This window comes from Spizellomyces punctatus, assembly GCF_000182565.1.
Source record: "Spizellomyces punctatus DAOM BR117 chromosome Unknown supercont1.12, whole genome shotgun sequence".
In the NCBI taxonomy this organism is placed as follows: Eukaryota; Fungi; Chytridiomycota; class Chytridiomycetes; order Spizellomycetales; family Spizellomycetaceae; genus Spizellomyces; species Spizellomyces punctatus.
The window spans coordinates 867,606-891,751 of NW_015971548.1; the positions used below are offsets into that span (position 1 = coordinate 867,606).

General features: G+C 48.1%; 8 protein-coding genes across 9 annotated transcripts in view; 4 read left to right on the forward strand and 4 right to left on the reverse strand.

The window, feature by feature from the left end:
• The first annotated feature begins 464 nt into the window (after positions 1–464).
• SPPG_06701 (uncharacterized protein) lies at positions 465–4,704 on the forward strand. The gene is made up of 10 exons (XM_016754904.1): positions 465–613; positions 704–1,851; positions 1,906–2,094; positions 2,158–2,316; positions 2,379–2,417; positions 2,477–2,578; positions 2,637–2,795; positions 2,857–2,977; positions 3,038–3,624; positions 3,701–4,704. Exons 2-10 carry the CDS (start codon positions 976–978, stop codon positions 4,373–4,375), a joined length of 2,907 nt encoding a protein of 968 aa, XP_016606348.1. The 5' UTR covers positions 465–613; positions 704–975; the 3' UTR covers positions 4,376–4,704.
• Positions 4,558–6,795, reverse strand: SPPG_06702 (uncharacterized protein). Its single transcript, XM_016754905.1, has 3 exons — positions 5,951–6,795; positions 5,365–5,887; positions 4,558–5,294 (listed from the first exon to the last, which is right to left on the reverse strand). The coding sequence occupies exons 1-3, from the start codon at positions 6,585–6,587 to the stop codon at positions 4,694–4,696; spliced, it is 1,761 nt and encodes a 586-aa protein (XP_016606349.1). The 5' UTR covers positions 6,588–6,795; the 3' UTR covers positions 4,558–4,693.
• Positions 6,796–6,915: 120 nt separating this feature from the next.
• Positions 6,916–8,799, forward strand: SPPG_06703 (serine/threonine-protein phosphatase 4 catalytic subunit). Its single transcript, XM_016754906.1, has 10 exons — positions 6,916–6,995; positions 7,056–7,179; positions 7,343–7,433; positions 7,499–7,578; positions 7,646–7,852; positions 7,916–7,991; positions 8,048–8,115; positions 8,178–8,299; positions 8,365–8,443; positions 8,515–8,799. The coding sequence occupies exons 1-10, from the start codon at positions 6,976–6,978 to the stop codon at positions 8,563–8,565; spliced, it is 918 nt and encodes a 305-aa protein (XP_016606350.1). The 5' UTR covers positions 6,916–6,975; the 3' UTR covers positions 8,566–8,799.
• On the reverse strand, positions 8,613–9,491 carry SPPG_06704 (uncharacterized protein). Its single transcript, XM_016754907.1, has 3 exons — positions 9,266–9,491; positions 8,974–9,192; positions 8,613–8,907 (listed from the first exon to the last, which is right to left on the reverse strand). Exons 1-3 carry the CDS (start codon positions 9,470–9,472, stop codon positions 8,800–8,802), a joined length of 534 nt encoding a protein of 177 aa, XP_016606351.1. The 5' UTR covers positions 9,473–9,491; the 3' UTR covers positions 8,613–8,799.
• Positions 9,492–9,607: 116 nt separating this feature from the next.
• Positions 9,608–11,462, forward strand: SPPG_06705 (mRNA splicing protein SLU7). The gene is made up of 2 exons (XM_016754908.1): positions 9,608–9,713; positions 9,775–11,462. The coding sequence occupies exons 1-2, from the start codon at positions 9,637–9,639 to the stop codon at positions 11,423–11,425; spliced, it is 1,728 nt and encodes a 575-aa protein (XP_016606352.1). The 5' UTR covers positions 9,608–9,636; the 3' UTR covers positions 11,426–11,462.
• Positions 11,430–12,578, reverse strand: SPPG_06706 (uncharacterized protein). The gene is made up of 3 exons (XM_016754909.1): positions 12,350–12,578; positions 12,164–12,273; positions 11,430–12,107 (listed from the first exon to the last, which is right to left on the reverse strand). Exons 1-3 carry the CDS (start codon positions 12,518–12,520, stop codon positions 11,621–11,623), a joined length of 768 nt encoding a protein of 255 aa, XP_016606353.1. The 5' UTR covers positions 12,521–12,578; the 3' UTR covers positions 11,430–11,620.
• A 133-nt stretch (positions 12,579–12,711) lies between these two features.
• SPPG_09398 (uncharacterized protein) lies at positions 12,712–17,875 on the reverse strand (the record flags this gene model as incomplete). Its single annotated transcript, XM_016757561.1, has 16 exons — positions 12,712–12,749; positions 12,816–12,872; positions 12,934–12,991; positions 13,060–14,093; positions 14,156–14,252; positions 14,323–14,375; positions 14,427–14,448; positions 15,418–15,728; positions 15,793–15,982; positions 16,049–16,271; positions 16,331–16,530; positions 16,590–16,808; positions 16,879–17,171; positions 17,237–17,573; positions 17,636–17,722; positions 17,798–17,875. 16 exons carry the CDS (start codon positions 17,873–17,875, stop codon positions 12,712–12,714), a joined length of 3,297 nt encoding a protein of 1,098 aa, XP_016606354.1.
• Positions 17,876–18,310: 435 nt separating this feature from the next.
• Positions 18,311–24,146, forward strand: part of SPPG_06709 — a gene marked incomplete at both ends in the record, with an annotated part of 14,277 nt that continues 8,441 nt past the window's right edge. For both annotated transcript variants that reach the window (XM_016754911.1, XM_016754910.1), the window contains 4 exons: positions 18,311–19,390; positions 19,452–21,299; positions 21,362–21,532; positions 21,589–24,133. In XM_016754911.1, the coding sequence (XP_016606356.1) occupies positions 18,311–19,390; positions 19,452–21,299; positions 21,362–21,532; positions 21,589–24,133 (5,644 nt within the window). The remainder of the gene's footprint in view (positions 19,391–19,451; positions 21,300–21,361; positions 21,533–21,588; positions 24,134–24,146) is intronic.

Consider the following 24,146-nt stretch of genomic DNA (forward strand, 5'->3'; position numbering starts at 1 on the left):
CGTGCGGGGCGTGTCGGTCTTTCGTAAGCAACCCGCCAACGAGCGATTCCGTTTGCTTTTGGAATCGTTTTGCTTGAACGTGCGCACTGCATTACAAAAGTGTACATACAGATGAATTCAACTCCATAGCAATCAACTGTTTTTCAAAAAGCTCCCATCCTCAACCAGCACCCAAAGAGACGTGTGGAATAAGCACAAAAACATGAGCAAAAGACCATCTCGGAATGCGCAGAGATGCTGACCTGCAAAATATCTGCCATGTTCCCATTGCCGCCATTTGACGTTTGCCTTTGCGCAAAAGTGACATCTCCACCCTACAAAGCGATATTCCACCAATGCAAATGTCGATCGTAAAAAACCTGCAGGGGATGATAAAGTTCATTAAAGACTCATTTAACCTGATTTGGAATAACGTTTCTCGTGTCGCGCCTCCCTTCTGCAATTTGCAAGTCGGCCTGGCTGCTCTTCCACCGAATATTCCCCCCTTGTTGAAATTCCTTTTTTTTTTATTATTCTCCATAGCCTGCCTTCTTCCCATTTCTCTTGTGGGTGAACGGCATCGGCAGACCACAAGACTGCAAGTACTGTCAACAACGGGCTGACGTCCTAAAAGGTATGCTCGCTTAACCACCCGGAGAGTTGTCTCTGTCCCGCTTCCCATGTCCATGCTCAAACCATGCCCTTGCATTGTCTCTTTCAAAAGCCACCCGTCAGCTCGCTACCAAACTGGATGTTTTATGGTACTTGGTGGAATACTCAAATCAAAAAGCAAAGCTTGATTCGTGATATCCAGCTTTCTCAAAAGATTCAGCCTGCCGGATATTCATGAATGGCCACCGCAAAGTGACCGTCGAGTTCGGCATATTGGCGGAATCTTGATCGACCCGAGGCGAAAAGGAGTAGCATCCCTTTTCATACCTGTCCTGTCCACCCCGTGTCAGACACAGGAGCGGTGGGAAGGAGCGGGAGTGCGCTATGACAGCGGCTGTAGCCGTGACCAATTGTCTAGTGAACTTGGACATGACTGATCCCGCTAAATGGCACGGTACTGTCCCCGGCAAAATTGAGACACGGGTGGAGCGAAATGGGCAGTCCTCTGAAGCAGAAAGAGCATCCGATTTAGAAAGCCCGCATACTCCTCCGATCTTACCTGATCTGACATTTGGGAAGGAATCACTAGCGCAGATGTTGACCGTCGGCTATGGAGAGGTGTCAAAGAAGGATGTGTCAAAACGAAGAGAACGGGCGGCCCAGATCACTCCCATATCAACACATCGTCTTAGCCACGACCACGACACTCGGCGGACGAGCGGAGGCTCTTCCATTTCGGGCTCCTCCGCTGTCCCCAATCAGCGAGTACTCGCGAGGGATTTGAGTCAGAAACGACCACAGTCCGTAGCAGTCGGATTCACGCTGGGGCCTCCGAGTGAGGATTCGCCAGAAGAAACTGTGGCGGAGACGATTTTAGATGTGATCAGAACACGCCGTCTCTCCTTCAATGGACATCAAGACGATCATCTCGCTGCTCTTCAAACATTAGCAAAGAGTTCTTCGTCATCCGCAATTGTCAATCTTGCCGCCCCTTCGACTTCGCCACCAGGATCACTTGACAACTCGACTCCCCTTGTCGACGAGCCGAGGGAAATCCGCCATGCTGAGGCGCCCTATGTTGGTCCTATCTTACCCAAGAGCATAGATCCAATATTACCGACAACGGTGGCTGTCAGGGCTCCGTCAATACTCAGTGAAGGAAAATCTGAGGATGATCGGACCATAAAGCGAGCAATGATAGTTAACGAATTGTTGGAGACGGAAAGGATGTATGTGAACGACTTGCGGACTTTAATTGAGGTATGAAATCTCACTGCTTGACGTTTGATATACGAGCTCACCATGGACTTGCAGAGCTTCTTTGATCGCTTGAATGCCGTTTCCTGGCTTCCGAACGACAAAAAATTCTCTTTGATGCGGAATGCCAGCGAATTGTACAAGTTTCAGCAAGAGTTTCTATTATTGCTCGAAAGCGCGATTAACACTGCGAACGAAGCTTCCGAAGATGCGATTCTTCCCATGTCTCAAGTCTTTCTTGAAATGGTATGTTCTTGAAAGGTTTCTAAACGGACAACTCTGAGGAAGTTAATCACTATTGTATGATAGGAACAACGGTTTGATGTATATTCCCAATACTGCACCCACCATGACGGAGCAATCAAAATTTTGACAGAATATGAGAACCGACCGGAAATGGTAACGTTTCTTCGGGACTTTCGCGGACTAGCTCAAACGAAGCTGGACGTCAAGGATTATCTTATAAAGGTGGGAATGGACGCGCAACAGTTTAGGTCCAGCAGTCATGACTAAGCAACTCGCTCGAGTAGCCGGTACAAAGGCTATGTCGATATCCCCTCCTCCTCAGTGTAGGTCACCACAGCTTTGTGGGTCCAATTTGGAACAATGATACTGACGTCGGAAACAGGAAATGATTAAAGCGACACCGGTAGACTCTGATCAGTTTAATGCTCTTCTTGCTGCGCATACAGTTATGCAGAATGTCGCACTGGAAATCGATTCTGCAAAGGTATTGTTGGTTCCGATTTGCCCTTCATATGACGGCAATTGATAGATTACAATTGTAGTGGAGGATGGAAAACATGCAGAGGACTGATCGGTTTTTTTCAAGACTGGAGAGTGCACATGCTGACCTCCCAAGTCGCTTGGAAGTCGGAGATCTGGTTCTCAGTGGAGCGCTTTATGTAGTTAATCACGATCAGTACACCGTCAAGTTTCGCTATCGGGTAATTTACTCTATATGCAACAAATGGACGCAGCCCTACTATGTTGCTAACAGCCGCGTAGGGTGTCTTCTTGTTTCCCGAGTACATATACGTAGTGAAACCGCGGAGAATGACGGCATATACCCTAAAGTTCTGTCTGTCGCTCTCTTCTTGCGAGTTCATACCTCTGGGTAATGGTGAGAGTGAGTATCATGTCATATCCCAACATCACGTATCCATCATTAAGCAGATTCCCTCTGCAGGCGTTTTGCCAAATGCGTGGCGTCTAAAGAACAGCGAGGGTGATCAGTATTACGACTTTTGTGCAACGAGTGAGAAGGAGCGTGCGGTGTGGGCAGAGACCTTGAGCCGATTAGCCCGTGCAGCGTGGGCTCGACGGTCAACACCAGACACACCTAAGGGAGAAGGCGACGCCTCCGTCGAATCTTATATGGATCCACCGATGGACGCCTTGGACTTGAGACGTACCAGTTCTGCAGGATCAATAAACACCATGAACTCTATTATTTCAAAAACTGATGCGTTTGTTGGGCGGGAAAGGTCGCACTCTGCGCAACAGACGCAACAGACTGTCTCTAACGCGCGGAAGAAAGAGCGTCATTTTTGGCGGCAATCGAGCGTGGATTTGCGGTTTGACATTTTTGGGGAGATTCCAGCGGGCCCACCAAATACTTACGGTACGGTTGGAACCGAGCAACAGCATCCCAAGGGAGCGCTCAACAGAAGAGGGTCTGTGGATTTGCGCTTATTGGACGTTCTGACGCCCCTGATTGAGGCAGGAGGCGTATCACCTCTCCCCACTACAAAATCTGTACCTGACCTTCAAGGGGTATGTCCTTCGCTGGGCATGTTCTGGCAGCATCGTTTGGGTTCGGGTTATGCTGATTTAATCTTGGCTCCCTTAGTTCCGCCGCAAATCCTCCGCCTTTGATCCAGACTTCCGAGCCACCGACGAGTATCAGAATGTCCGTATTGCACCACACTCTCCTGTGCACCACCATTCGATACCGCCGCCCGTTGTACCCAGTCGAGGTTGGTCTGATCCTGCAGTGACCGGATTGAGCAGCGGAGGAACAAACTCGTCCTCTTCCCTGCATCGCCTCTCCGAGGATGGTAGCACTGACGATCCAGACTCCCCCAAAAAGGCGTCGGACAAGGCTCAGGATGACTCTTGGTTGCAATCACCGGGAGGTACAAGTCGAATGAATTCCGGAAGTGGACACGTAGGTAAATACCCTCACAGAAACGAAAATGGTGCCACGTATCTACCTCCCCGTACATCGAGTTTCAGCAATTCGGCCCCGCTTCTGAACCGGTATCCGTCGCGATCCAGTATATCATCTTGGGTGAGCGATCGTAGTGAATGGAATGTACCACTCCCATCGTCTCCACCTGCACGGCCGGGGGTGCGATCTAGTGGAGGCTACGCGACGGTAGGACCTGGGTATACTCCTGAAAGCGATGACCAGAATCCTACCAAGCAACGCCGCAATAATTTGATGCGGAGAACTTGGAGCCAATTTTTCCAGGGTGGAAAAGGCATAAAAGGGGCGTTCAGAATTGGGAAAGGAAGGGATTGAAAGTCTTTTGGACAATTTTGTTGCATGTCAAGTATTAGCTTTTTTGTTGGATTTTCTGACGTTATTACCTAATTAGTTTTTGTAGGCGGTTTGGAGGTTGTCTTATTATATTCTTCTTGTCTTGGTTTGGACTGTAGAGACGGTTGGGATAGGAGATTTATGCCGTCAATGTGTTTTTCCTTTCTGTGTACAAACATGTTTTGAGACGTTTTCTTAAATTACTATACTTTTGAACGGCACCAGAAATAACAAGACTGTGCGCGTTTATTAATGTAACGGAAGCTACTACTATTAACGGTTAAACAACAATATAAATCACTACACTATAGGACATAACATATTCATGAATACCACATTTTCCATGTCGACGATATCCCTTCCCGCATGTCCACTCGGACATGTCACCGCTTTTTCTCTGGCACCCACATCCAAACTTTCACCAATTGAGTACACATCCCAAACCTTTGCTCCAAATGCGTCCACAAGGGCCTTCTCCATGACGGTATTGAAGGCCATCACTCGCAGTCTGCTGAAGCGTCGTCTGCTGTCTCCTTCGGTTGTATCCGCCCTACCACCAAAGTATTGTCCAGGGCGCCATATGATTGGAATGTTGCGCTGGGCATAGGTGGTTTTAAGCAGATCTATAAGGGTCGGGATGGACGCAACGTATGAGGCATAGGACCCATAGGCTGCGTCCCAGTTCGTCAGGGATATGACCACAGACGTTGGTGTCTTCTTGGGAATCTGGTCGTAGTTTGGGATGGCAGAAGGCTGGTGTTCCAAACTCAGAGCTTCCTTCCAGTTTGGACCCCAGTCATTGAGACCTTTCCACAGAAAAACGTAGAGCCAGCTCGAGACGTCTGTGTGAGGTCCTTGGGTTGGTAGATGAAGGGAGTTGTCAGGGCGACCAGGGTCAAGTCTGGAAAAAGGAGACGCACCAATGTTAGCTATCAGGTACAGACAGGGAACGTAGAGCGACATGCACCTACCCCTCAATTCCTAAATGCCAGTCAGTACATTGGCAGTTGCTAGACTCTTCATCAAACCATGTTTTACACCATGCTCCATCGGTTCCTATAGCCTTGACTGCACGGCGAACGTTCGAGTCGCCAAACAGATGGACGAATGGGTGATGAGGCTCCAAACAATCTTTGCGGAAATCTGGGTAGGTCTTGGGTACATAACGACATGTGTATGGGAGGTAGGTGTACGAAGTGTACGATTCCATCACCAAATCGGGTGCATTGGGCGACGAGAGTTCGGATGTCAGGTTCAATGACGTTGTAGGTTTAAGGAAAGGAACTGGCACCCAGCGTCCAGGATTGTTGCCGGTGGTGCAAGGGGGGAGTGACGTGTAGACCTCGTGGTTAACGGCGGGATGGGTTTGCGGGCTTGTAGTGAAGACGAGAGCGGGGATATAGCGGAGGGATTTGCGGTCTACATAAATAGGGAGGGGGGTTGGGGCCCAGAAAACGTGTGCAGGTTTTTCGTAATTCCACAGGTAGTCGGTGTCTGGGAATTACCATGCTTTGAGTGACAGTCTCAAGAGGCAAGCAATCGCCATTCTATACTTACATTCTAATACCACGTCCAATGTAAAAGTGTCCTGATCCTTTAAATCAAGCACCACATTGTACACTCTGTAATCGACACTATGCCTTCCGGAACCTTTTACTACAACATGGCTGTTATCCATGTGTACTGGTACCGTAAAGTGTTTGCCAATCGCACGGATTTCCACGCTGTCTGGGGGCCACAGCGGTATGGGCTCAGGAAGAGAGGACATGTCCGTCCCATTCGTATAGTATGGTGCTTCTACCAAACCGTCACCCCAGTCCACCACAACAAGCCAGGCACACACAGTCGCCGCTTCAATAACAAGCTCGTCCTGCTGCGCCCAACGCATTCCAGTCATTTCGGGAAAGACAAGAGCCCCTCTTTCTCCGCTTTCAGCAATAGGAGCGAGTTCCCAAGATTTCGGCAGTCGCCCGCGATCTGCACAAAGTGATTGACCTGTGCTGTGTACCGTCCATGGTCGTTGCCGTACTGTTGGTCGAGTCTTTTGGGGCTCTGGTCGCGAAGGCCAAATGTCGCGGAATGTGTCTGGTCGATACGAGAGAAACAAGAGGAGACAGAGCTGGACACCCAGTGCTGCGGCGATATAGCAAAGTCGTCGGTGTAAAATTCGTGTCGTAAACTGCAGTTTACCCATGACTGCGCAGCGTTCGCTCAAAAGGAGCTCGCCACAAAGATCGTTATCAACACAATGCAAAAATAAACAGAACGTAGGAGATATCTCCAATACTCTGGCTAAAGGAATCCGTTCAAGTTCCTGGCATGTCCCGTTCACGCCTTCCACGCAGTAAAAGGAAGTGCGCCCCTTCCCCCGCAAGCAAGCTGCTGCAAAAAGGTAAACAAAAACCTCGTTCCAAAAATAAACGGAAACTACTGTTCAACGTCATTTGTTCATTTACCATTTTTGGGATAATGAATCACACAATAACGTGATATTGTCCCTTCCTCCATCGCTCTTTCCAAAGCAACTACAAGATTACAGATTTGGGCGGAATTTCCTACTTGGATATACACATACCCCTGCAATGGGCAGCGACTTGGACAGGTGAGGAAAGCCAAGATTGTTTGTCTATGGAGGGCGTTTACTGACTCGGTTCATGGGTAGACAAATAGAGCAGCTACGGCGGTGTGAGATCATAAGAGAGAGCGAGGTCAAAGAACTCTGCATCAAGGCGCGAGAGATTTTGGTGGAGGAGAGCAACGTCCAGAGAGTGGACGCGCCAGTTACGGTAGGGATTTGCAATGTTTGGTGATTGCAATATCAGAGAATACAAGTCTGGATCCTCCTTGTTTATAAAATGTCCGAACGTGGACCCAACCCAACAAGAAGAGAGATCACGCTGTGTTCACCTGCTACAGCATTTCCTGTATATTGATCTCAGATTGAACTAGATATGCGGGGACATACACGGACAATTTTATGATTTGAAAGAACTATTCAAAGTTGGAGGAGAATGTCCTCAGACAAACTATTTATTTATGGGTAATCCAACTGATGGGCTACCGTTTGGAATTTTGGGTTAAAGTCTGATGTGTTACTCCTTGTAGGTGACTTTGTCGACCGAGGGTTTTACAGCGTCGAAACATTCTTATTGCTTTTGGCTTTAAAAGTCCGATACCCAGATAGGGTATGTGCCGATTTCCATCACTCATAAAGAAAGTTCCACCAAACTCACATTTTTTTTGCGTGATCAGATAACACTCATCCGCGGCAACCATGAAAGCCGACAAATTACCCAAGTATATGGGTTCTATGACGAATGCCTCCGAAAATACGGTTCTGTGAATGTGTGGCGATATTGTTGCGAAATATTTGATTACCTGAGTCTGTCGGCGATTATCGACGACAAAATTTTTTGTGTGCATGGTGGTCTATCACCTGCTATTAGCACACTGGATCAGGTTGGTAATCTTGCCTTGCAGCAAATGATCGTGGCCTCCGTTAACCCGAACCTTTGTTCAAAGATACGAACAATAGATAGGAAGCAGGAAGTCCCACATGATGGTGCGATGTGTGATCTATTATGGTCTGACCCAGAAGGTATGACTGATCATTTGTCAACGACTGTGTTTACGATCCTGACATTTTCATAATAGAAATTGATGGGTGGGGCCTAAGTCCAAGAGGTGCTGGCTATCTCTTTGGAGGTGATATTGTCGACAACGTGAGTTCTCACTGTGCTGTTGGTCAGGGCGTTGCACTAAATAATAAGCAAACTTGAAATAGTTTGTACACAACAATAACCTCGAGCTAATAGCTCGAGCACATCAATTAGTCATGGAGGGTTATAAATTAATGTTCAAGAACACGATTGTTACAGTATGGTCGGCGCCAAATTACTGCTATAGGTAAGTCAGATACCTACGCTGACGCTGGTTCAAAGAATATTAAAACTGAGTTTGGAATCTGGTAGATGTGGGAATGTCGCTGCCATTCTGGAACTAGATGAACTCTTAAATAAGAACTACAAGATTTTTGAGGCGGCGCCGCAGGTAGGTTGAGAAGCCAGAACCCAATGGCATAGGTCTTGTGCTGATGCAAGGTTGATTTCCCCTGGGGACAGGAGGCACGAGGGATTCCAAGCAGAAAACCGGCCCCTGATTACTTCTTGTAGACAAAGATTATTTTCTTTACTACCTCCCACGTCATTCAACCAGCATCTGGTTTATATGATGTGGTCGTATTTGTTTGTAATGTACAAACTGACCAGAAGATTGTCTATATTTGTATTTATGTTGTCTGATGCGAGACTAGCAAGATTCGCCGTTACATAATGTCGAAGAACTCAATCTCTCCGGAACAGATCTCGAACAAATACTTCAATAAACGGACCAAAGGTATATCTGGATTAAGCTGCAAGCCGGGTTGCTATCCGCCTGTACTGCTCTGTGGACATGAGCCGCCGTCTCCAAAGTACTACAATACCCGCCACTAACAAAATCATTATATTTACAACCTGTATCGACGTTCACTTAGCGCACAAGATCACAAACTATCAAGCCTTGAGGCCAATAACTCATACCTCAAACATGAAAAATCGAAACGATTCGATACCAGCCACTAGATCACACTCTCTCCATGTTGGTAAGATTGGGTCCTTTCCTGGATCAAGTGGTATTACGTCTTCTGGAGACCACCATATATTCTTGTCATGCTCTTTCGTATCATTGAGGTTGACTGCATCGATTGGCTTGCAGGCTATCGGCTCCTTGTTTCCTGTAGGTTTACATACATCGAGGGACTAAAAAAAGGAGAATTCGGATATATTAATTAGAAGATAAGCATGGTATTATCTTTCAGATGCATGCACAAACTTTTTCTACTGGGGAACACGCCTCGCAAGCGTCTTCCGCATTGCAGGCGTACACAAGTAGAGTGTTGTTGGGAGTTCTATATAGGAGTTTTTCCTGTGCCGCAGCCGTGGGAAGGATTGCGAGGAGGAGGATAATGGATATGAGGATAAAAGCGGTGGTTGCTCGGCCTTGTCGGCCTTGGGATCTGGACGGATGGAGTGAGGGCATGCTGAAGGGAAGGAAAGGAGAGCGTCCAAGTTGTCGCCTGCCTCAGCCTAGGTTTTCAAGTGACTATTTTCTAACGTGACTGCGCATTGAGGATTAGGTCTTCCGGCCGACCAAACTTGGTAGGTGATTGGAGATCTACCTGGTTGCATGCTTTGATCGCAAAAATGGCTACATCCCAAACTCAAAAGCTCAGTAGGGAGGACTTTAAAAGACAGAAGGTTATTGAGGAACAGCGTAAGGCGTAAGTGCAAAAACTTATGATTTGTTGGACTCTTGGCCGTTTCTGAACCCCCAAATTGCAGTGGTACCCTACCTGCCGAAGTCGACCCAGAAACCGGCCGTGACATCAATCCCCACATTCCGCACTACATCTCCCAAGCACCATGGTATCTTGATATCAACCATCCAACACTCAAGCACCAACGGTACCAACCGAAACAAGAGGGATCCATTAATGACTGGTACTCACGGGGGGCACGACAAGGACCTGCAGCAACCAAATATCGAAAAGGCGCCTGCGAGAATTGCGGCGCCATAACGCATAAAACAAAGGATTGTGTGGAGAGGCCGCGAAGGACGGGTGCAAAATGGAGTGGAAGGGATATTCATGCTGATGAGGTTATTCAGGAGGTGTCTCTTGGGTTTGAGGCCAAGCGGGATCGGTGGAATGGTTACGATGCGGAGGAACATATACGTTTGGCTGAGGAGTGGGAATTGGTTGAAGAGGAAAGGCGGAAGCTTAGGGAACAGCAAGTAAAAGAGAAGGAACGGTTGGAAGCTGAGGGAAATGTTCCAGAGCAGCCAAAGGTGGAAGCGACTGTCGCGAACGACAAAGCGGCAGATTCATCCACCAAAGCCGGGTTGGCAGCTGCTGGGGACAGTGATGACTCTGACGAAGACGAAGATAAATACGCTGACCGAGCCGACATGCCTGGCCAAAAACTTGACACCAAGACACGCACAACGGTCCGCAATCTTCGTATTCGAGAGGACACGGCAAAGTACCTTCTCAATCTTGATGTAAATTCCGCATACTACGACCCGAAAACTCGCTCCATGCGCGATAATCCTCTCAAAGATAAGGATCCCTCTGAACTTACCTACGCTGGTGACAATTTTCTCCGATGGACTGGCGATGCACCCAAATTGGGTCATTTGCAGGCGTTTGCATGGGAAGCTGAAGGCCGCGGCAAAAATGTTCACATGCAAGCCAATCCCACGCAAGCCGCCCTCCTTTATAAACAGTACCAAGAAAAGAAGGGGACCGTTTCGGAAACCCTCAAATCATCCATTCTGGACCGCTACGGCGGAGCCGAACACTTGGCGGCACCACCCAAAGAACTCCTGTTGGCCCAAACAGAGCAATATGTAGAGTACTCCCAAACTGGACGCGTCATTAAAGGCCAAGAACGAGCGGCAGTCAAATCCAAATACGAGGAGGATTATCATCCTCTCAATCATACCTCCGTTTGGGGCTCCTGGTGGAAGGATGGACAGTGGGGATATGCTTGTTGTCACAATATGACGCGAAATGCGTATTGTACTGGTCAAGCTGGTATTGAGGCTGCTGAAGCATCCAGTAAGCTCATAACAGCAGAGGAACCGGTACAAGAGAAACAACCGCAGAGTTTATTGGAACAATATGTCCTCCGCGCCGCTAAAGAAGGGGGACCCACCGAACGAACACAAACCATTAAACCACGCTCTGAGCGATTGGGTGAAGGTGAGATCAAATTGGATCCAAAGAAGCTGAAACAAGCTGTGGCAGAGGAGCGAAAACGGAAGATTCTGGAGGAAGAAGAAGATGATAGGAAGAGCAAAGGGAAGAAGAACAAGTACGGGAGTTCGAAAGGGGGTATGGATGTTACGGAGGAGGAGCTGGAAGCTTATAGATTGAGTAGGACCATGGGGGAGGATCCTATGGCAAATTATGTCGATAAGGAAGAGGATTGATGTGGTTTGAAGTAATAATATAAAGTGAACAACCAGACCCTTGTCTCTGTCTCATGGCTACAAAAGATATGACTTTTCAGGTCACCAAATGTGGACTTTGCAATCAGAGCCAAGACTAGTCTGAATTACTGCAATTAATCAACCAAATTCAATAGCCGGACCAGCACTATCTCCAAACACGCGTCGTCCCCCTTTTCACCGAGCACTGGATCTCCTCCGATCAAACCCTCTTTCCTCGTACCTCGGAAGATCCCTCGACTCTGTTCCACTCCGTCTTCCTTCAAACGAACTCTTTGGGCGTCTATACGGATCAAACCTCCGCTGGTCACGATCAGAACTAAATCGGTCACCCCTAAATCCGCCAAAACCTTCATCCCTCCCACTCGGTCTCCTAAACGGAACAGCAGATCCGCTCTCTCTTCTCTCCGGATGCCCAGGCTCCGTAGGTGCAATACTAACTAATACCGCGTCCCCAACCACAAAGCGCAGGTCACTTAGGGTTTTGGTGTCGTCGTACGAAGACCGAAAATTGAATACATTGCCTAGAGGAATGCACCGGAATTGGAGGGGACGGGTGGATACGCGGCTTATTGCCCGGAAGCTGATACGGACTTCGCGGGGTTTCGCGGCAGGGTACGTTGTTTGTAAGAGGGACGCAAGTTCCCGTAGCGTAGCATCTTTCCTGAATGTAAAGTTTAGACTCAGTTGTGACAAACATAATGGTAGAAAGCTACCAACCAGGTGTAAACCAGATGTTCGTCTCTCTCGGGCAAACCATCCCGTTCCAGATCTTCCACACGCAAATCCCCTTTCGTGCTAACATACATGCGCACCAAAAACGGACACGTCTAAATAAACGTTCACAGAGAGCCCAAATATTAGCGATACAGTTCCCGCACGTTGAAAAACGAAGCAACTATCCACCTTCTCCCTATCGACCGTCAATTTCTTTCGTCCTCGGCTCTCCTTTGTTTCCTGCGACTGCTCCTCTCGCTCCTCGCCCCGTTCGAGTTCTTTGTGACGATGCTCTTCCGTTGCATCGGCCTCGGATTGTTTCTCCATCTCCTCAGTCGGCTTTGAGGCTTCGGTAGTCATTGCGCTGACGTAGGTGGATATTTTGGATGAGATCTCACGAGAGCAACCCCTTCGATTTTGTGATGCCAACTGATTTTCAACCAAGCCGGTTATTGATTGGAACCGCGTTATTCATTCAATTTTAATGAGGTGAAATCAACATTCAATGAGCTATTGCGCTAAATAACTAAACGATGCACCACTATAAGCTATCATGCATTGAATGTTCTCACTATCCTTGAAATACGTTCTGCAAAGTTAAACAGAAATGATTATCTCATTCACTGCTCTACGATCACAATCTGTAGATGCTCACCTCGGCATATAGGACACTCACGCGAAGTCCTTTCGAGTGCCTTTCCACATTCCATACCTGTGATAAAAACTTTAAATTATAGATCCAACTATCAACAACTGAACAATGGGTAGCTTACATGTAACAAGATGCCCACATTCCAAGAATACGCAGTTTATGGGTGCATCACAGCATATCTTCATAATGAGAGTCAGAAAAAAGCCAGCTATCGCAATTTTTGAACCTAAGAGAGCACTCCACCAACCTTACACAACCCATCTTCATCATCTCCACCATTCTTCTCCATCTCGGCCTTTTCGCTGTCCAACAGACGTTTGACCCTGGTCACCAGTTCACTCTTTTCCAGGACGTTCCCAAACTCAACTTTATTATTCTTTAGAATCTGCTTCAGGGTTTTGGCCGAAAGACCGGATGGGTCAGTGTTGGTTTGAAGTAGGGCTTTTAGACTAGGTACTTCTGCTGGCGGCGTGGTTTGGGAGCCGGAAGGCTGAGGTGGTGGTGTGGGGCGTTGTGCGGGATTCTGCTGTGGATGCTGGGGTGCATTGAAGGGATGTTGTGGCGGTGGGGCGTGGGGGGTTGGAGAAACGAAAGGCGGTATGAATTCCGATCCAGGAAAGTGCGGTATAGTGCCTGGTGGCACAAAAGGGAATCCAGGTCCGAATGGCTCTGCGGAATTCCACCCTCCACCATTGGGCCGTCCGCTGTTGCGCCCACCTCCAAACATACCCTCAAACATGTTTTCAACAGCTTCAACTGCGTTCTGACCCGGATACCTGGAACCATTGTCCTCCCTCCATCGTTCGCTTTCCCTAGCCCACTCCCGCCTTTCCCGCTCGCGTTCCCTCGCTTCTCGTTCATGTTCGCGCATTCTTCGTTCCCGCTCACGTTCTCTCTGTTCCTGCTCTCTTGCCCGTGCTCGCTCACGCTGCACCCAGTCTCTCTCTGCTCGTTCCCGCTCACGTTCTCTCCGTTGCTGCTCTCGGGCCTGTGCCCGATTACGATTCCAGTCTCCCTCCGGCCGTTCTCTCTCCAATCTGGACGGAGCGCTCCCTTCTCTCCTCCGACCTTCCCCAGATGAACCCTGGTCAGCTATTGGGGAGCTCGGCGCGGTACTTCGAAAAGCGCGCTCTTCCGTCTCGCCCAACTCAGTCCCGGAAATCAACCTTATAAGTTCAGACTTTTCAATCAGGTTTGCGGCATTAAGGTTGTATGCTTTTATGTAGCTTTGGAGTTGCTTTGTTGGAAGAGATCCTAGCTGTTCACGGGACATGCGGGTCACTGGCGAGGTGAAAACATTGAAGATAGGCATTCCTAAAGCCGGGAGATGGGCACACACGTACTTTGTATGAAGGGATAGCAGTACGTGCAAATGGCAACTGGCGTAAAGTACCCAAACTGTGGAAGGGTCAGCCGATTGTCACCCAGGCATGTTGGACACTTTACTGGAAAGCAGACGAGGACTGTGTCAATGCATGGTCCACCGAGACTTGGGAAGTTTCAGCTTTACCGTTGCCGCAATAATAACAATGTCCCTTCCTCTTCCAAAACCCAAACCTTGTTCTACAAAGCAAAATCATTTAGACCAAACGGAAATACTCCAGGGTACCTCACTCTCGACCGCTCCCTTTCCACTCTGTCAAACGGCAAGGTACCTACCCACAAACACATTGATCAACATCCCCTTTTGGCTTTAACTTTGGTATTGATCGAGTCAAGGGAGCATGTCCTCTGCCTACAGGGGTAGATCCATTCCTTGAAGACGAGTTCGGGGGCGAGGAGGATGGTCCTAAAGATGGTCCAGCGGACATGAAGAGTGGTAGCTAGTCCCTGTGCAGAAGGTGAACGCAGATTTGGGAAAGACCCAGATGGTATATCACGTGACCGTATGGACGATCTTTGGTCGCAGTTGCAATCCTTTGTTTTTACTTCCTTTTCCAACCTGGAAATAAATGAAAGACGCTGGTAGTCTCAAGCTGAATTTCTCATTGGCTTAAAAGAGATATACGAGAATCAAGATGGTCGAACATCTGTGGATAGCTGCAGAAAATGTACCAACCGTTCCTACGAACTATCCGAACGTCCAGTTAGATTCAGATATAAGTTAGATTTGTTTGAACCTAAAGGTTTTCTTGGGCTGAGAAAGCCGAGCTAGCAGCTGTAGACCTGTGACATTGTAGGATAGCTTCAAATACTTGAAATACGTATTAGCCGCAAAATGGCACAAGATATTATAAATCATGCAAGAAACCAACAGTTGACCATGCATGGAGACCTGCCGTCTCTTCTGCAGCGTGCGCCCAGGGCAAATGTCCCATTCATGCTTTATCCAGCATGGGGTTTAAAGATCCATGGGACATAAGCCCCTTGTGCATTGCATTCTCCCAGTATTCACAAAACTCGAAAGGTTAGAGCTCATGTTGATCTATTATCGGATATAAGCTAGCAACCTTGACATTATTTTTGTCCACGTACATTAATAAAAATTCGTAGCATAAGACACCGTAGTAAACCCCTTCGTCAGCCATCTGTATTCTAAATCTATATCCATGTATCTCCAAAAACTTTCCACACCCACCCGCATCGACAATTACATGCTTCTTACATGTGGGACTGACCAGCTTGCGGCAGTCCGGCCCGGTTCAGCTGACCCAAACATACCTGGCCCCGCACCCACAGGTCGATCTCCAGAGTCTGATGACCCAGCACCAGTAGATGAGGCCACGGACAATCTATTGGCGCCTGCTGTTCCGCGACGCTCCGAAAAGAACTTTGGATTTTTTGCGACATTCGATAGGGACGAGAGAGACGGGTGAGAGTGGAGTGACAAGCGTTCAAACGATCCACTGATCGGAATCCGCGATAAGCGGTCGTTGTTCTTGATTGGGATGAGCGGAACCGGTCCTGCACGCCCTTCTATAATTGCGATATTACGATTAGAGCCGCCGTCTCTCCACTTGGATAAGATGCTGACACTTACTGTGTTGTCCAGCTCGAACCATAACATTAATCCAGCTGACCATTGCTAGTTGTGTATCCGCGGAAAAGTGAATAGTAGGGGCATCACGATGCATTGCCATAAAGGCAAACCGAGCATGTGCAGAATTAGCGTCTGGTAGAATCGTATAGTTATCACCAATAGGAATATCTGCCACGACATGAGGGTTACTCTGCGCAGAATAAAAGTAGTTAGCATGACATGATCCAGTTTGATTTTCTCCACCTAGTGCAATTACCTGACCCTTCAAGATGTGCAAGATTCCAGCATTCAAAACACACCATCGCTTCTTCCAGCCCTTCGCATGACCAACTCGAACATGAAGCCACCCAGCATGATCTGGATTTGGAAACTGGCGATCCAGATCAACAGACTGTGTTTTGCTATGTTTGGATCTACGATGGCCTCGTGTCAAATTTCGTGCTAAGCCACGGAAATCCGATCGTGACTTGGCAAGGAAACTATAGCAGGGCGGTCAGATGCTTGTCGTGAGCATATGCAATACGTACCAAAAACGTACTGTAAGAAGTTGGGTTCGTGTTCCTTTGGAGAAGTCGAGGGAGAAGTCGGCGAAGACGGTGAAGTCGGTGAAGTCGGTGAAGTTGGTGACGTGGGTGACCTTATATCCTCCAGTGAAGTTTTGCTTTCAGGCTCGGCAGGTTGGCCAACGATTCCACCGACAGACCTGCTCGCTGGGGTATTTTCATGAACCTCCTCGTCCTGTTTCCAGATTTCAATACATGTGATAGTGTATGTGCTATTCAAATTGACAATCGTACCGAGTCGGATGATTCAGCTTCTTCCTGTGACAACGGATTTGGGGAAAGAGGAATGTCTGTAGTACCAACAGGTGACTCTTCGGGTGACTCTGGGGAGTCACCAGTATCATATAAATAGTCGCTTAGAGTGAAATATGATACTGTCCTCCGCAGCCGCTCCTCCCTTTCCTGCTCGTCGTCCGGATTATGGACTCGGTACGACCACTTTTGTTCAATGTTCTGAGGAAAGGTCCACATGTGATTGTCAACAGTCTGCCGCGCACATCATTAACCAGAACATCCAACTTACACCAACTTCATCTTCCTCGGCAAATCCCGAATCCTGGGACGGTACGTTGGATGGGGACTTTTTAGTGATGCTGGTGCGGACAGACAGTGATTCCTGCGATCTTTTGTCCTCCGGCGCATCCGGTAAGGACTGTGCTGCACGAATTGGCAGTTCCGTTGAGGTATTTGCAAAATCCTCCTTCAGTGCCAGAATGGAGTGAAGAATGTTGATACGGTCGCCCAATGATTCGAGACCCAGCTGTCGAAGACTTGACAAGTTGAGTTCCAAGAGCGTTTCGCCATTCACTTGTTTCTCTGGATGTTGCCGACGAAAGGTAAATCACTCGCGATATACATCATACAACTAAACAAATACCAACCTGTAAAGATTGACACCGCAAAGGGAAAGCCAGATTCGTCGAGCCACTGTCCAACCTGCTCCACATTCCATGTGATGGGGTGTGACCCTTCGGTGACCGATGGCTCTTCGACAATTTGATTTGTGTCCGTGTTGACGTATGCGCCTTTTCCAAATTGACCATCTTCATTGGGAACAGGGGGAAGAGGAGTCGAGGGAGCTCTCGCAGGTTCGTCGTACGACATTTCGTATTGGCTCACATGGATGTGATTCATATTTGCCGAAGAGAGACCCGCCGCTGGTTCGTCCATAACAAAGTTCATCGGAAAGAGGCCAACCAATCCACGGACGTTCCTTCCCTATAACCATGTCGGTATTGAGCATCACCGTCTGCCCACCAAATGGGAAAAACTCAACATACCCGCCACCAGCCGTCATTGTAAAGCTCGTCGCGTTCCAGCACAACAACAGGCTCGGAGGCATTGAAGCTGATCTCGTCCTCTTCCTCCTGTCAAGGGTTTTTTTTTTATGTGGTGAGCACAGGCGCGTGAGGGCTAGCAGTACTTGTGCCCTGTGTACCTACAGCATTGAAGTTGTGTTTGCCATACACAATAAAAGGCAGGTTTCTCTCGTAAAAGTTGGGTTGCGTGATCGCAATCATTTCCGCAATGTCCCAGTTGAAATAAAGGAGTAACTGCTCGAAGAAGGGGGATAGGAAAGGAGATTGCTACGCGGGAAAGGCGGCGGCGCGTTCAAACACGGCTTATGGAGGGAAGGCCAGTTCCGTTGGATGCTTCCTCTTGCGATATGCCTTCCGATATAAACAAGGGAAGAACAAAAGGCCCTTCAGGGTAAAAAACAAAAAAAAAAGATAAACGACGACGAGACGAACGAAACGACGACAAAAACTAGCCAAGAATGTCAAAGTTAAAAAAGCCTCCGCAGCAGAAGCGAATGATTTTCTCGCGAAAAATCTCCTCGCGTGGCAGTCTTTGCTGCAAAAGCAACCCGCAAGCCTTCCTTCTTGTTGGCATGGCAATAGTGGCACAGTTGAACACGCTAGGTAAGCGACCTTTTATGTGAGATATCCAACCAGATGCGTATCTCGTTTTCGTCCATGGAAGAGCTACAGCTTGAAGATGATGGACGACGGGAGGCGTCGGCATCAACTTTTATGTCATCGAGATCATCCGTGGTCAATTATGCATGGAAAGCAAAAGATAGTGTTTCTGAACTTGGGCCAGATTCTCCCTGCCATTCAGCTTTAGCGTTGCGAGCAGATTTTATGCCACCAGAGCACGATCCTGCCTATCTCAAAGCAGAAGAAGATATTAGGAATGCTTACAGAGAACTCAACAATGTAATTGGAGATCATCCGCCACCTGCACCACCTGAACCACCGACAGGGTTTCCTTCAACAGGCGCTGAGGGCACATTCGTCAAGAAACGGGTGAAAAAGAAGCGTCTCTCAGCAAGTGCACTGGCCCAAAGGAAGAAGGTGAAGCAAGCAGCCCGTTATGAATCCGCATTACCAAGTAATCGTTTACATACACGACCGCAAAGCGCTGGTCGTCGACCAGAAACGCCTGGGCTGCCGGGGTTGACAGGGCTGCAGTATGATTTACAAGCCGTTACCAGGGTCCTTGCTCAGCATATACATCCAGAACAAGAGCCTGCAGTTTATGACAACACACAGATATATACGCCACTATTGGAATCTCCGGATTTGAGAAGATCATGGAGATCTTCGTCCACCCTCCCGCTATCGAGACCAACATCAGCACGCGTAGGAGCACCCAAAAGTACGGCCACCACCAGACCTCAGTCGGCAAGGACTTCAGGCCAAACATCTGGCAAGCCCACTCGACCGAGTACTGCCAGATCAAATCGGACGGGATCTGCAATCCGTCTCCACAATGGCCCAAGGCGGCTTTCTGCAGGAAACGCGCTTCAGCGACGACTAGAGACTGAATTAATGGCACTTGCTCCTAACGCCGAACCCAGCCCCTTCACCGGGGGCCTTGTCACGAGTGCAATGCCAGACTGGGTGAGGGCCTCCACACCTCCGCCTCCCAACGAAACATTTATAGAAGCTTTCCGAGATCCGTACAGGGAGGTTGATGACCACCTGGCGTCCAAAATGCTTCTCGAATGGTTTGATGATCCCGAGTTCGAGGTGAGACCTCTTGCTACAACCGTCAACGAAAGGGCCGTACATAACTTAGTGCATATAAAAGACGCATACAACAGAGGAATGGTTAGCTATGGGTAGACAAAGCGGCCACAAGGGAACGCCAGCTTTCAGTCGCTATTTTAGACACACGGATACCGAAACCGAATGGGATTGGCTTGAATGCCTGGTCCTCGACTATGATCGGGAAACACAACGCTACCTTATCGAATGGCTGCCATCAGGCCCGCAAAAGTTTGTCAAACGCCTCAATCTTGTCTTTAAAGAAGAGAATCGCGAATTATTTTACAAGCGAATCGAGAGTGCCATCAGGGCACGATCCCTGGCAGCAGAGGAAGCAGCGTACCTCGAATCCATTGATAGAGAGGATAACAGCGTGGTTTGTCCTCTTCCACGTTCCTTCAAACGGTCTATTCTCAAAAGGCTCGGCTGCTCAATCAGCTCGAACCAATTGAAAATGGTGGATGCAACTATGGAGCAAGTTGAACGGGATTTCTTGTTCAGCATGAAACGCGCTACTAGGGAATTCTCCCACGGGCCTTTTGCGCATGTACTCCAGCAATCAACAGCAAGATCGGAGCGCTTTGCCGAGCTTGCCATGATGCGGTCGGGGACAAGCGCAGATGACCCCCAAGGACACATTTTTGCACAGGTCGCGATTGCCACTCGGGATCTGTCCACGTACATGTTCAGCGCCAATGCCAATGTACAGAAAACTATAGTGGAGATTCTGGCTGCTTTGCGAGAGGTCCTACCAGTGAATGAATCATTTTATCGAAAAGACTTTGGATTTCCGTCTTTATTTGCAACCTTTTGTGAACGTGCCGAGACTCATGTTGACCTTGTCGTCGCTCGTCTTACCAACGAGTGGACAAGAAAGATTTGTAATGTCATGGAGGCCATGTTGGGCGATTTCTTCAATTTTAGAGAAACAAATGAAGCCGTGTACAATTCCAGTCGTCTCAAGAATTTTTTGCGACTCGTAAATACCATTATGGAATCACAACTGAGGAGTCTGTTACTGGACAGTTTCAAGACGTTTTTATCTCTTTTTAATGTGAATGTCACATATCGGAATGCTTCAGAAGAAGAAAAACGTAAATACACCATCAAGTCGCCATTTAATACCCCTGGTATTCCGATACCTCTGTTATTCATTCTCAATGTCACGGCACACACGGGAGATGGCACCCTTGTACCTCCTTCGCGGCAGGTGGATGGGTTTGCAGTCGGACGCCAGGCGGGCGTCGTGTTGGATCACTCTTTGTCCGTGGTGGAAGAAGCACTCAAAGCGGTTTATTTGATGCCCGCGACAAAAACCATCAAAGCAATTCCTCATATCGAGGTGGTTGCGATGTACGCTTTGTACTCTGACGTCTCTACAAACTGGCTACACACATCTTTACGGAACGAACTCATCATAGATGATGGGATGGCGTTGATGATGGAAATCTTGCAACAAGCTTATGCAGAAATCGATAAAGTCGTTGCAGGCTACAAAGAATACGAATTCCTGCTACAAGAAACACTAGATGAAGGAGTTTGGGACGAACTGACAATTGATCTAAACGACTTGGAGGATTACCTCCAACGATTCTACAATGCGTCCAAAAAGATTGACAGCATTTCACCCGCACAGATCGAGATACCCCCGTTCCTCCTCAACTGTACGATGATCAAGAAACTCTACCAACATTGTACTCAGACGGTTCTGGAGAACCTCAAACAACGCATTTTGACGCGTTTGGTAGAGAGTTGCAGTTTTTTGGCAACGGCCTATAGTGATCTATATGGACAAGTCTTGAATGATCCGGGACAAGATGCTATCCAATGGCAAATGCTCAAGACAGCAGTTGACACGTGCATGGAGCAGATTGGGCACTACGATGAGCAGGTTGGTGCCACGTCCTGGAATTCGATTGATCATGCATAGTGATTCAACTGGTCTCTCCACAGTTGGACGAATTGAAAGCGATATGGCAACTGATGTACGATTACGAAATGCCGTTGGATGAGGAGATTAACGATCTGTACTGGACAACATGTGCATGGCCAGTCAAAGTGGCTGATGAACTGGACCGGGCTTCGGAACGGTTGACCAATGCTCGAGCACGGATTATGAGCCAGGTAACAAAGTTAAAGCTGACATCCATTTCTCTTTCTCAATTCTCATGTGTGCGTAGATCGAGATTGACAAGGAGTTTGTCATTAACTCTGTTCAAGCTTACCGAGAAGAAGTCCAAACGTACCTTGCATCCGCGGATAATATTGAGCGGTACAGCGATATGGTCAATCGCGTTCACTACCTTCGCGAACGCATTGACCGGGTGAAATCTCTGGGAGAGGCTATTCCATTGCAAGAACAACGAATTGGACTACCAGTGACCTCCCTTATCGAACTTAAGACGTTAGAGAATGACTTCCAGCCATACGAGGAACTATGGAAGCTAGTGGGTGGTGTTCGGGACCGTTTGGCAGAGTGGCTGGACTCGTATTTTGCGGATTTGGATGCACAGACGATGTTGGAGAATGTCGGAAGTTGGAAGAGTACTTTGAAAAAACTGTCTCCTGTTTTCCTGGATGCACCAAAACCCCAGAGTATTACCATGAGCATTGAAGCCGAAATCCTGGATTTCGATCGGTATATTACTATTATTACATCGCTGCGTAACCCGGCCCTACGTGACAAGCACTGGATGGAAATGTCCAAAATTGTTGGTATTACGCTGCGGGATATAGCGGGGTTGAAACTCCGGCAAGTGCTAGAGCTTGACTTGGAATTGGTCCAGGATATATTAGCAGAGATTAGCAGGGAAGCCAGTTCTGAGTGGGAATTTGAGCATGAGCTGGATGTGATGCGCACAGAGCTGTCTTCCCGGAAATTTGTCGCTGTCCAGTATGTTACGCCAGAGTATTACCTTATCGAGAATTTTGGGGAGGCCATGTCGGTTTTTGAAGACCTTTTGATACGCTCAGAAAGCCTGGCGCGAAGAGCGTACGTTGAAGTCCTCCGCACGAAAATCGACGGATGGATGAAACGACTCTGCAAATGCCAAGAAACCCTCCAAGAATGGCAGAACTTGCAAATGATCTTTGCAAAGCTGTACCCGGTTCTTCGCCTCTCTGGTGAAATATCGGCTCTCACTCGTGACCAAATAGAAAACTTTATTGCCATCACAAAACTGATGAGCATTCTTTCGGATGTGGTCACCAAGAACAGGAAATTCAGCACGGTTCTTCTTCGGAGTGATCTACATGATATGATTGCCGGTGGACTGGCAAGAGTGGACATTGTCATGAAGGGCATCATAAAACTCATTGAAGCAAAACGGGAAAAGTTCCCGCGGTTTTGGTTTTTGACCAACGATCAGGTGTTGGAGATGGTGTCCTGTTTACCGGATGTCCGAGCTTTGAATCCCCTTTTGGGCAGGTGTTTTGATGGAATATCGCAGTTGGTGTTGGGCCAAGTTGAAAGAGAGGCTGCATCTCTATATCCTACCGTAATTGAATTTGATAGTGGAATTCCTGAAGATGTTGCTGGTGGTTCAGACCATGATATTGCGGTTGATCGGTCAAGGGAGGCTAGTTACCTATCAGCTGGTGCAGGACCAGAAATCAAAATAGGGGAGACGCTGACCTCCATTCCGAGTTTTTACACGAAGTTATCCTCATCCTTCTCCATTGGGTCACGGAGACGAACGATGCAGCGTGTACAAGAACCCGAAGTTCACGTCCCAAGAAACCTCAAGTATGTTTTGAGCGAGTCGATGGGTATCGAGATTCTGGGTGTTGAGAGCTTTGAAGGGGAGCAGTTGATGCTTCGGACACCAATTTCAGTGACGACTAAAGTCGAGGACTGGTTAGCAGAGCTGCAAGATGGTTTACGGGACAACCTCCGCAAACAGATTGCATTGGCGTTGGACAATTCGTCCGAAACAATTCCTCTTGCCTCATGGCTTCAGTCATACCCGCTCCAAGTAATCCTGGTCGCCGCCAACATCAAATGGAGCACATATCTCAAAACATGTATATCCCAAGGAACGGATTCTGCTATCAAAGAATTTCGCAAGAGCTTGTGCAAGGAGCTCGATGACATTATTGGACTGTTGAAGCATAATACACCGCCTCTTACTCGCCAAGTAATCGAAACCCTCATCCTTGCCCTGTCTTACGTGATTGAAACGACAAATGGAGATTTACCCAACCTCACTGCACCGGACTGGATCAGTCGTCTCCGATATGAGATGAGCGAGGATGGGATTGTGAACGTCCACATGATGCATCATACAGTCAAATACGGGTACGAGTACAATGGAACATCGCCGAGGCTGGTTATCACACCGGGTATCAACCGATCCATGGCACAGATCATGACCTTGCTTCGGTACGCTGCTAGTCCTGTGCTCACGGGTTCGGGTCTACAACGTGAGACTCTATGCGAGTTGTCAAAGGCCGTCGGTGTACGATGCGTTTTGGTAGAGTGCGCAGCAGAATGGGTTCCTGGTATTCTCTCCCGGATTATATCGGGGATGCTGAGTACGGGGTGCTGGCTCTGTTTGGAACATCTTGATCGACTTGCTGAGGAGGATCTGTCAGTAACTGCGCACCATATCGGAACGGTGTATCGAAACTTTGGTATGGCTTCCAAAGCACGGCGCTTCAAGTTTGCCTATGATGGAAGAGAGTTTGATGTACATGATACTACAGCTGTTTTTGTCACATATGGGGGTCAAAAGCCCTA